General features: G+C 43.8%; 1 protein-coding gene across 2 annotated transcripts in view; it reads right to left on the minus strand.

The window, feature by feature from the left end:
- arnt2 (aryl-hydrocarbon receptor nuclear translocator 2) overlaps window positions 1-6,360 on the minus strand; it is a 40,082-nt gene extending 33,722 nt beyond the window's left edge. For both annotated transcript variants that reach the window (XM_076287361.1, XM_076287360.1), the window contains exons 1-2: window positions 6,097-6,360; window positions 2,620-2,734 (exon numbers count right to left, since the gene is read on the minus strand). In XM_076287361.1, coding sequence (XP_076143476.1) covers window positions 2,620-2,734; window positions 6,097-6,127 — 146 coding nt within the window. In that variant the 5' untranslated portion in view covers window positions 6,128-6,360. The remainder of the gene's footprint in view (window positions 1-2,619; window positions 2,735-6,096) is intronic.
- Between the last annotated feature and the right edge of the window lie 6,459 nt (window positions 6,361-12,819).

Consider the following 12,819-nt stretch of genomic DNA (forward strand, 5'->3'; position numbering starts at 1 on the left):
TGTTTATGCTCAATATTTCCTGTATAGACAACAAGAAAATGTATTCCTGTGCAGCAGGATGGAGGCAGCTTAGTTAGCTGGCAAGAAAAGGCATTTAGTATGTTGAACTATCAGTGTCATTCCAGGCAAGGGTTTACCATGCTGCCCCATACAGTGGATTTAACCAGGAAGCCAATTTGGATAAAAATCCAGTCACCAAACACCAGGGATGGGAAAACAAAATCCACCCAGCAAAGCTGCCAAATGCTTTTTCACTTAAATGCCTTTGGGTGATGAGGACTTGCTTTGTATTCCTAAATATCAGCCTCCACAGGAAGAGAGTGGTTAGTTGGGTTAACTAAACTAGACTTCTGGGGGGACAGAGAGACATGTATGCTTTTTCAATGAATAATATGTATTATTTATGAACTCAATAATATCAATTTACATAAAATAAACACTGTCTGGCTTTTCATTTTGCATTTTTTTTAATTGCACTGCAGGGAAAACCATTTTAATTTAGAATACTTTTTGTAATATGCATGAATACTTAGTGTATCGTGTGTGTGTGTGTGTGTGTGTGTGTGTGTGTGTGTGTGTGATGTTGCAAATTTTCTGTTCATTCCAAATATAGCTGAAATTATTTCATCTGGCTCTGAATCAGGGTGTGCCCCGACACAAGATTACTGGCTTAGCTGGGCAACTACACCAAAGGGAACTTTCTTCTCCCAACATTTTGATCAAATCCTCCCTGCTCCTATAATATTTCTCATACAGACATACAACAGATGTATTCGTAGAATTAAAATGCTATGCCAGAGGACTGGGTTGAGCTTGGCATCCAACAGATCCCTTCTGGCCCCTAAGCAGAGCCAGTTTCGCTGGAACTGGAAGTCCAGTTCTACTAAACGTGGCAAGTGATACTAGCCGCTCTTCCTTCTGCATAATCCTTAAGATCACTCAATCATGTCAATTTCCTGCATGACACAAATCTCTAATGCAATTTCTTGCCTCCTCTCATCAACATTCCCATTCTAAGGAGCCAGTTTGACTTAATCACTTCACATGTTCACCTGCCTTCTCTTATCACCACTAAGCTTTGATCATACAGAACCAGTTACAGGTAAAACAGCCGTTTATTGTGTAACAGAAAGCCAGACACAGACGACCCTTGGTGTGTGTCTACTTGAAAGGAATGTAGATTTTACTCATTTCCATTCCAGGAGATCATGACTGACCAAACTGACCACAGTTCCTCTCTCCTCGGAAGTAGAGAGGTCATTATTTATATAAAAAAAAAAATCTCATCGGCTGCAGGCAGTCGAAAGGGCAGGGAGAGAGAGACGTATAGTTTAACCAGCTGGCAGATAATGGCTTCTGGAATGATGAGCTCCATAGTGAAAGGTGTGGGTGTGAGAGAGCTGAACGTAGTAACCATCTTTTCCATTCCCTGGGTTAGGAGTTCAGAGGGGCTTGGAGCTCATTTATAAATGAACAGCGTGTCTGTGAATATCAGCCTCAATGGTGCAGCCAAAGAAGAGCAGCACCATTTGCTTTTATTGCAGCAGCCCTGATAATCCATAACCAATAACAAATTAGAAAAACAAATTCCATCAAAAAGAGTGTGTGGTTTCTGCTGAAATGTTGCCACAAGCGTGCATTAGGTTCTCTTGACTGTGGAAATAATTCTTAGAAAGAGAGATGCATTTGCCAATGTGTGCTACATACTGGCTAAGAATAAGAGGAAATACCATGTCTGTTTAGAAAGTCAAATAAGACTCAAACAAGGCTGAAATTGAATCTACTGGTTCTGCTGCCAAATGTTGTCAAACTCTGGAGTTTGGCAGAAAAGCTACCTCATTAAATTCTGACCAAAGTCAACAAAGCCTCTCATTCCAACACGCTCAAATTCAGAATATATATATATATATAATCAAACTAATCCTTCCTTACACTGACACAACAGAAAGTGGCAAGTAAGATGGACTCCCATTATGACATCCCCATCCAATCTTCTGAGGTCTATGCCTTGAGTCACTTGATGCTGTACATGCTCTTAAAACACCCTCTCATTCCCCGTCCACCCATCACCGGATGTGACCACAGGCCTTTTTTTTCTCTATTTATCAGATGCTTTGTGGTCTGCAAGTGATATTCAGACTTGAAGTAAGTTCTGGCAACTTGTCTCTTATCTCTCCAGAGATCCTCCACTGATTCAAATGTTTCCATTCAACTATCATCAAGTAACACAGACTGATCTCAACCCAAAACACAGCCTGATGTCAAAACAACGTGACAGCACAAGCCTAAACAAAGGCAAGACATCCATCTATCTGTGTGCCTATTGTGTAAATACAAAAGGACTAAAGTAGAACCAGAAAACATAACATCAGCGAGTCCCACCCAGTGCTTGAGGCCCGGTGGCTGGGCAGTCTCTCCACGGCAGCTGCCTTGGACCCAGCACAGTCTCCCTGAGCACAACTCAAACAGGCACAATCAGAGCGCTTGTTGAATCAGGTGCTGAAGTGTTTGGTTTGGGCCTCAGGAGAGCAGTTTGGTGGAGGTTGTGGTGGAAGACTGGGTTTGAAGCAGTATGAATATGAATATGTGTGTGTGTGTGTGTGTGCGTATTGTACTCACCCGCCAGATCTTCTCTTGCCTCCTCTGCCTGGCATGGATCCGGCCATTCTGACCTGGCCCACGCCCACCACTGCACCAGGCATCGCCACCGGCCCTGGGAGATCTGTGCCCATTTCTGCAGGCCACAAACAACAACAACAAGACAACACACACTGTCACATCCACAGTTCATCTCGTCAGCCTTGCCTCCCTCCCTCCCTCCCTCCCCCCCTCCAACATCTCTACATCCAGCCTGCCATTGATAGGCTAAACAAACCCACATAGACCTCCTGTTGGAACCAGCTCCTGTGTTAATATTTGATCCTGTTACAGTATGCGATCCACCTCTGTGATCATTCCCTGCAAAGACGAGTTCACCTTGTTTATGTATTTATGAAGAGCTGCCGGAGCCTCGTGCGGCCCTACAGATTTCAGCTGCACAGAATGTGGGTTACAGTAACGCAAGTGCACGGAGGAAGTTAATGTGAGGGATGACTTTAGGGAGATGGACTGATCCGTAGCTGCGCTAACTGATTAAAGCCTTTGAGGTCAAACTCATTAATCAGTGCATTGGGGTTTGTTTTGAGGGGGGGGGGTGGACAGGGCTTCTCCTTTTCAATCATCTCTGACAAGTCCAAGGTTGTTTCTTTTACTCGTCCAGCAGTCAGCACAGCGTTCGCAAGCAGTCTTAATAACCCCAGGCAATTTACCATTCCATCAACTCCTAGAAAAGCCGTTTGGCCACCTGAGACTCCCACAGCAACAGCTCCAGTGGCGCGCTGCTTTAATGTCAGCGTGTTTGCAAACATTGGAAACAAATCTATGTCATTTTGTATGCGGTATGATAAATGCCATTCCTTAGAGAGCATGCTGCAGGAACGCTTTCCCCAATTAGACCTGACCACAGAAAGATTTCCCAGAATACCTCCACGAACAGCACACAGGCTAGCTCTCGTACCACCTTGCTAACAGCATTTTCTGCACTTAGCTTACTTATGTTACCATGGGGGGAGAGGAGGCAAATAATGAGCTTCAGTGCACTACATGCTGCAATTTTCAATAGGACAACTACCATTTCTAGCAAACAGCATGAGATTTCTATGATCCGAACATCATCATAATTTACTACAACAAATAGGCTACTAGCCTTTGTGCAGTCTCGGCATTTGCTCCCTCGGCTGAATCCATAATGAGGGCTGAAAAGCTATTTATTTCGTATGCAAAGGAGGCAGGAGATTTCAACAAACTGATTAACAACTGGGATTCCAGTCATACAAGAGACGAGTATGAAACAATATTCAAAGACCGTCTCCTTTAAGAGCACTTCTGCATGCAAATGCAGGAATCCAATAGCACTGGGTGTTCCATACGAGAATTTGTAAATGGACCATTAATGAAACTGCATCAAATATTGGCTGCCAAAGACAGATGCTGAGCCCATGTTCATTTTTCTTCAAATGGGAACCTGTCTTGTCCACCATTCCAACCTCAAAACTCACAAAAAAATTAAAATAAACACACACACACAGAGAAGTCTGCTCATCTCAAAATGTGTTGGTCACAAAGCACCTGACTGCCTGTTTTTGACTGCCTATCTTTCTATCTATACTCCTGCAAAATTAGCTGAGCTACTGTAGTATGGCTTTGTGGTGTGTGTGTGTGTGTGTGTGTATATATAATGTAATATGATGTGATGGGTGAAGGCTGAAACTGTTCCCAAAGCCTCGGTGGCTGTCTCCACTCTCCCTGCCTACATACCTTGGTTGCCTCTGAATAACACCATGAGTCACAATTGACAGAGGCGCCTTCAGCAGACCCAGACCACACATTGGGTCCACGCAGAAGGCCGCAACACGTAACGAAAAGCTATTCGCTTCAAAACTGAGTTTCTGAAATTAATTGATAACTGAACTGTATTGTAGCAATCAGCAGGCATTTATGTTGAATGATTCAACTTTGCTGTGCTTATTTGGAAATGGCACGCTGTGTCAATCTTTTCTCCTCGTTTTCAACAAAGCCCTGGCACTCCTGATAAAGTCGTCTGGTTGGGTAAAACAGTAACTGAACCATGGCACCCTGAACGACCAATACTCACTCTTGGATTAAATAAGAGACCTGTCCTTATCATATCTTTTTGTGATGCAATCTGAAAATTCTGCGTTCTTGCCGGTGAGTGTGTGTGTGTGCGAGGGAGTCTGGGCTCCAGATGGCCCACAGATTGCCTGTGTCCTCTGCCTAGCGAGAGAGCCTACTTAAACAAAGTGCCCTTCAGTGTGACTTCTGACAGCTGAAGCTCCCTCAGACGATGGCCCTTGCATTCTAAAACCACGCCTGGCAACTTTGTATGCGGACCAGGTGCTTATAACACACACATTCTTTATATATTTATTTATATCGCTTCATTAACATTTGTAATGAGACGACAGGGACATATCACCCCAGAGATGCATGACCGTGGACTACACCATTGGTTAAGATTTAACAGAGGAAAGAAATACTGTGTGGAATGGATGGTAGTAGCCTAAACACACCAACCCAGTGTTTCAACCCAGTTGTCTTATGTCCCATAAAAGTCAGTTTTCGATCAGCTTCAGACTCCACACTGTAGCCAACTGTGTTTGTGTCATCTCCTGTTCAGATAGACGAGTATGCTTCTCGTATGACCTCTAAAGTGCTTAAAATTATCCAAAGAGATATTCCTGAATAGTGTCACTGAACATGCCATGGTCTGCTCTTCTACTGGGCGATTTTGTGCCAACATGGTCTTCACAATGTTATTGAGACAGTGAGCTCTGAATTCGCACGTTTAAAAGAAGACAACCCGAAATCTGTATTAAATGTATCACCACATAACTAAGGCGTATTGAGACGATTATGAGGTAACACAAGCCTTTTCCAAAGCCAGCACGAAGTAGGCTACATTGGTCCTAAATAAAGCCCACTGGAGATTTTCTCTCTAGCTTTAAGATGGATGGAATCAACAGGCAAGAGGAAGTAGCCTAATCTGTTTCGTGTAAACGATGATTTTGAACATGCCAATACGTCAGAGAAAAGCAAGACTCCAATAATGTTCAAGTTTGTGTGTCCCCGGAGAGTAACGGGAGCAGTGCTTTAAGGATAGCCTGCTAACGTTACATTGTATCAATGAAATCAAAGCACGTAGCAACCAGGAATGTTTCCGGTATCTAATTTGCATTTCTGAAGGAAAATCGTAACAAATGCATGTCGCTTGGGAGTGTAAATCTGTCGCTACATGTATGTTGTGCTACAGAAATGATTAACCTTAGAAATATGGGTGAATTTTGAGCCGAAACCCCTCTGTTGTGTGCAAGGCGGCTAGCTACGTGGGGGAAGGGGATGCTGTGACTGACGTCGATATAAGCGCTGAAGCTCGTTTCTTTTGTTAACGCGAAAATAACATTGCATGCCAACGCGTGACCAAATCCTCTCTAATTATATTTTCGGTGTACGTAACCAGATGAAAAATATCTGACTTACCCGATGGATTTACCGCGGCGGGTGTTGCCATATTGCCTCGATGGAAAACAAAATGCAGAAATGAAAATGACGCACAATTCAGGACGCCCTGGGAAAGACAATCCACTCAAGTGTTTGGCACGCGAACTCGATTCAGCTGCCTAGGACATTCGCATGCATGAATGCTGAACGATACATGAAAACAGTCGACCGAAAACTTGTATTTTATAATCGTTTACGTGGGAGTATGTTACAATTTCGAGCTTACAGACTGAAAAATGCAAGATGTCTGAAGTGTAGCCTAACACCGCGAGAGTTCACTTGAATTAATTAGTACTGTATCCCAGCTTTAAATTAGACTCAATGAGGGAGCAAGTCAAGCATGTATTTGAGCTAGGATGTGATTGAAACCAGTGGAAATTGTGGGTTTCACTATCCAGATTAGACCGGTTGTAAAAAGTAGCCCAATGCAAACGGAATAAATTGACGCGCCTTATTAGTCCATATTGAAATATTGAAATAACTGTATTTCATTAAATAAAATATTCCAAGAATATTTTCATACGCAATAGAAAATAAAGGGTTGAAGTTCACTGTGGTAAAGAAAGACATAGTGTCAGTTAAATTTAACCTAAAATCTCTGGAGGGTTTCCTCATTAATCAGTGGCCACGTGGCAATCAAACATATTCTATGAATAGAACTTAAAATAGGTCACATCAATTTGATTCTTCGTGTTATTATACCCTAACTGACAGACAATTTCATCCCTTTAATAGGCTTTTCTTTATTATAGCCTACAACATGAAGTTAGAGGAAGAGTTATTATATAACAGATGGCATACATTGTTTAAGTAGGCCTACAGGTTATAGTATGATTTTGATCTATTGTGTTAGAAATTTTTTTCATGTAATGTATTCAATATACAGTACTGACATGTTGGACAACATAACAGGGATAAGACTTTATGGAGTTGAAATTGGGATGTACTTATCATTGGCTCTTTCACTTTGTTTTGGGGAGTTGGGCAGCACAGCGCCTGTTCCATTAAATTATACACACCCCATTAGTTTACAACAGACCACTGACAGATCCAACGCATGGCGTAGAAATGCAGTTAATAAAAGTGATAAGAATCAAATGTACTGAATATACTTGCTATGGACTGGTGATAATTCCTTAAAATTGTGTTTCTTGGAGGGAAACTTATCTCCTATTTGGAGGATGAGCAGTTCTCAGAAAAAGAAGTTGGGTTTAGTGAGTTAGAGTTAGGTTGAAGCATTTATTTATTTTCCATTCACAAATGTGCACAACCTAAATATGGCATTCCTCATGTCTATAGAAAAAAGTGGCATAAGTGTATGAGGATAATTTATTTTAAAATGTCTCCAAATGTGTGCTCAGAGCAAATCAATCACTAAATGTGCTGATTTATTTTTTTCTTTCTACAGAACAAGTCATCCTTGCACTAAAATTTAATCTTTCCACCATACTCATTGTAATGAAACGATTACAAATTGTGGTGTCTAAAATTGTAATTGTGTTTTGTGTTCTTGCATTTCATCACGGTTTAGCCAATAATTATTCTTATGAACTAGTGCCTGGTAAGATTTTGTGTAGACTCTTCTGTCTTTTCCAGAAGGCTATGTGATGCAGGGCAGGGCTCACTCTGCAGTCAAACAGGCCCAATTTGACATGCAACAGAAGCATCTGACATAACACAATCTGACCTCTTGAATATTTATCTGTTAATCCAAGCTGCCTCCTTCTGCCAGCCATGGCACGCATTTACCATTTCCTTTTCCTGTAGGCCGTACAGCATTTTGTAGCGTTCTCATGAAAACAGACTTTATATCATAGGAGCCTTATGTAGCGTCAATTATATTGATTCCCCAAGGACAAGTAAAGAGCTGTGTGTTGTGTTGTGTTGTGTTGTGTTGTACTTGTCCACTAATGTGAAACAAGCGCCAGGAGTTGGCCTGTTTGAAATAACACTGGTGGCACTTGGGACATCTCTTGTGTCCAGCAGAATAAGATGTAATAAGCTCTATAGGAGTAAATGGGTCACCAGTCACGCATAAAAGGCAACATGGAATAGGAGTCTCGAAGCAAGCGCTGTGGTCCATTATATCATTGTGGAGTGGACACAGCTGTTTTGGGAAGACCACAGCTGATGAGTACTTCACCAGCAACAGTAATCTTGCTGGTGAATCAACAATGCATTCAGAACACATGGCTAGGTATGATGGGGCATGAAGTGCTTGTCTAAACAATTGGGATTTTGTATGCTTGTGCATGTAGGAGTGTGTGTGTGTGTGTTTGTGTGTGTGTGTGTGTGTGTGTGTGTGTGTGTTTGTGTGTGTGTGTGTTTGTGTCTGTGTGTGTGTGTTTGTGTGTGTGTGTGTGTGTGTGTGTCTGCTCCCAAGAATATCCGAAAGCAGTAGTTCAGCACGTAGGTCCAAACAGCCCAACCTGTTCTTAAGCTGCAATAGACAGTTGGGCTTGTTTGCCCTTGACCTGGAGTGTTTTTCCTCTGTCGGACAGGTAGCCCAGTGCCACGGCAGGACAAGCAGCACCTCTGACAGAAACATCCAGAACGCAGGAGGGGTGAACGTGAGCACCAGAATCGAGCTGCCAGTTGTCTCACATTAACATCAACCCCCCCCCCCCCCCGGGGCCAGGCGAAGACACTTTCTCACTTTGACGTCTAATTGGACGGAACCCTTTTGTGTTTCACAATAAGGCAGTGGCCTGGAAGATGCTGGTGCTGGTGTCTGGGTGAAGTCAGGGCGTTCCAGCCTCTGTCCTGTTGCATTGTCTCATAACGAGGAACTGCAGGGGACAGCACCAGGAGGGCAGTGTGCTTAATGGACCAAGTGCCAGACCGTTTAATTGTGCCAAACCCGAAGGAAGTGTGTATGTAGGCGTGCAAATGTTTTTTTTTTGGCAAACTAGAGCAGAAATGCAGGAATGTGTCCATTATCTTGACTAGGTAGATACTGATGCCTGCATACCTAGGCACATGCATGCATACATATGCATAAAAGAAAACTGGGATGCAGAATCACATATAGACACATGCAGAGACTAACACTATGCATAAAGACATGAGCACTCTCTCTCTCTCTCTCTCTCTCTCTGTCTCACTCTCTCTCTCACACACACACATACACAGGCAGCAGGACAGGCAGCAGGCTGGAGAGCGAGTGTGCCGGTGGTGATTGAGTGTGCGTGCGAGTGCTGCTGTGCCTGGCTGCACGAGTCTCTCCCGCTCTCTCTCCCTCTCTTTTCCTATCCCTCTCTCTCCCTTTCTGTCTCTCTCCTCCTCTACTCCCTCTCTCTCCCTTTCTCTCTCTCTCACCCTTTACTCCCTTTCTCTCTCCATCTCTCTCTCTATCTATCTATCTCCCTCCCTCCCTCTCTCTCTATTCCTTTCTCTCCCTCTCTCTCTCTACTCCTCTTTCTCTCTCTTCCACTCTCTCCAGTGTGTTTGTGCATGTGGAGTCGGAGGAGAAGGCAGTCTGTTGCTGCCCTGGGCTCCACTCTCCACACACGGGGCGATGCAGCAAGGGTGAGAGAGGCAGAGCGGTGCAGCAGCTGCCCCTGCCCCCCCTCCTCCCCCCAACAGCTCCAGCTCCCAGCTCCTGTTTCTCCTGCTCCTCCTGCTCCAGCTCCAGCTCCTGTTTCTCCTGCTCCTGCTCCTCCAGCTCCAGCTCCTGTTCCAGCCTCAGCTCCTGCAGCCCCAGTCGGGAAAGACGCCAGTCTGCCAGCCAGCCAGCCAGCCAGCCGGTCCACCCTCCGCACACCAACATGTGAGGAGAGCAGGTATGCAGCGATCCTCTCTGCCAACCATCCCGACAACTCTTCTTCTCTCTCTCTGTGTGTGTGTGTGTGTGTGTGTGTGTGTGTGTGTGTGTGTGTGAGAGTGAGGGAGTGAGTGTGTATCTGTGTGAGAATGTTGCTTCTGCTGTGCTGCTGTTCCTTTGATCTGGAAGGGAGCGGGAAGTCAGACATGGAAGTCCAGCCCAGCCTAGCCCAGCAGGTGCTCTCTTTTCAGACTTATGTGGGAGGCGAGAGTGGCTCGTCTGGTCTGGGGAAGTGAAAGAGTTCGGATTGTTGTCCGTTCATTTTGTGGTCAGAGTGCTTGCCTTTTTTTGTGTTTGTTTCTTTTGGGACAGTGGTTTTTCATTTGTTCATTTTCAAAGTTCAGTACATAATTCTTAATAACAGAGGTTATGGAATATTTGAGCTGCAGAGGTGAAGTCTTGTGCTGTCTTTTTGTATGTTTTATATGTGAATAAGCTTGAGGGCTGAAAGTTTACAGCAGTCGCGATGATGAAATAATGATTGATTTTTAGTCAGGTTTCAACTCCAAAGACAAGACATCACTGAATGCATGTAAAGTAGCAATAATTTGGTGTAAAAAAGTGTTTCTCTACTGTGTATATTCCACAATATTTTGTAGTCATATATTTTCAAGGAGCTTTGCCTGAAAGCACTGAGACAATAGCAAAAATATATTAATATATCACAAAACAATATTTCACACAAAAATGTTGAATAATATTCTGCTGCGAATCTACTCACCGATAACTTGTTAAAATCCACAAATTCTTATGCTAGGGGATACAATGGCCAAAACTACTCAGAGGTAAATCTTCCCAGTCTGAAGTCTTAAAGCGAATTAATTGGGTTGAGAGAAATTACCCACTGAAATTCAATAGATCTCAGTTTCATTAGTTCCTCCTCCAGATCTATTGAGTTTTTTTTTAAATTTGTTTTTACACATTTATTCATTTATTCATTCATTCATTCAGTCCTCCAGTCTAGTAATGTGTTGTTAAAGTTATTAGTTTGTGCCTTAGAGAGTGAATGTGGTGATAAACAATATAAATCTTAACAGAGCAATGACAAGGAGATATGCTTCCATAACGACTGCTACAGCAATAACCTATTGTTTTCACAATGAATTGTTCTTTCTCCCCAAGGAGTTACAGTTTGTGCTACAAAGCAAAATATATCTGAGGATACTGTAGTCATTTAAGGCCGTATCACTCCACTCTGAGAGGGCCAGCCGGGGCTTTAGCATGGCACTTTGTTCACTATTAATACCCACTGCTGACAAAGATGGGCATTTATGGAGATTGGGGAGTCAATAGAACTTGCTGTCAGCAGGGCACTGCTGTGTGGATTTTTGTGCGGTTTCAGCCAGGAATGAGGCGTATGCAGTTGCAAGAGCAATCGCTCGAGGAGGGATAGGGAAGAGGAGGTGGGGGGTGGGCTCCTCCATGTCCTCTTTTCTTAGTGTCAGAGAGAAATTGGCAGACCGGGAGAGACTATCGGCACGGGGAGAACACAGGGTGGTGGTGTGTGTGTGTGGGGGGGGGGGGGGCGGATGCAGCCCGCAGCATCTTCTGGCACCAAGAGGACAGATCTGTATCAAGATCAATGGGCTATTTAGAAATGATTACAGCGTGTACTGACACTTCTGCCGCTCTGACAGACCTCTGAGAGATCTCTGCCACCAAAGTTGGTGTGAAATACAAGTAGCAGTACAACAAGCCGCAAAGAAGAAACCACATTCATGATTTGACAGTTTTTTGTTTATTGGCACAGCTTGCCCTTGCAGCCCAAAACAGTTTTGCTCATTGCCTTGCACAGCTGTTGATTCTGAGTATTACTCTGTGATTACTTGATTGTCATCCCAGTATTGAGTTGCTGTCTTTAAAGCTTTAAATCTTTAAATAGCAATAGTTTTATGTTTAGCAAATAATCATCTTCAGTGCTAAATGGATACATTAGATACTTTAAATAAATCGCTTAGAAGATATTCAGATTGTTTCCAAGTAAAAAAAAAAGACGTCAGGGAATCAATAATGTGCATCCATTTCTCTGTGCCAAGCAGAGCCTTTCTCACTTGGAATATAAATTCACATAGACTTCAGTCTAGCAGCAGAACAGGGCTGCTTTCAGTAGGCAATGCATTGGCTGGACCCCTGCCCACCAGCGAGCTACGCTGGACATTGAGAACACACTCCTCAAGTCCAAGTTGTTTGGAGTGTCAGGCCTTCACTCAATAAGTCTGTCTTATGTGTGCTATAAATCCAAGGTCTTTGCCTAGCGAGACCCAAGGTCTTCGTCTGTCCTCTCTCCAACTTCTGAGAGTTTCGGTGTCAGTGTCAGTATGCGTTGCTCTTTGTGAGCATATGCAACATTCTGCAGATCAGCTCCACCCTGCTGAGAGAGTGAGTCACTGGAAATGTTGTGGGCACACACACACACACACACACACACACACACACACATAAGCACAGGGGGACATATTTGATGGACAGGTCCCACCACAAACTAACAAACTAATAATAGGCTTTATTTTTGTCTGGGGGACTCAATAAAGAGGGACACTGACACACACAAACACACACACACACACACACACACACAGTTTTACTTTCTTGACAGCACACACTGCCCTTGACAATTCTTTTGGCCTCAAGGTGCCCATTCGTGACCACTCCTTCTCTGTTGACGCCGTCGACCTACTGTATAGATGGAAAAGAGTGTATCATTTTTTTCTTTTCTCTCGCTCTACCTCTGTCTCTTATTTCACGCCCCACTGTGCCCTCACAAATCCCCGATGGATGCTGGTGGCAGGTAGCCCGCCAAGTGGCTCTGGAGGTGGGGGAGAGGCGAGGCAGCTTCCATGTGGCGCCGTCCGTCGATGGCCGCCTGCTGAAGGACTGCC

Source organism: Alosa pseudoharengus, unplaced genomic scaffold (assembly GCF_046254945.1).
Source record: "Alosa pseudoharengus isolate Yale_2024_CS ecotype anadromous, Long Island Sound unplaced genomic scaffold, YU_APseudo_1.1 YU_APseudo_1.1_scf_16, whole genome shotgun sequence".
NCBI lineage: Eukaryota > Metazoa > Chordata > Actinopteri > Clupeiformes > Clupeidae > Alosa > Alosa pseudoharengus.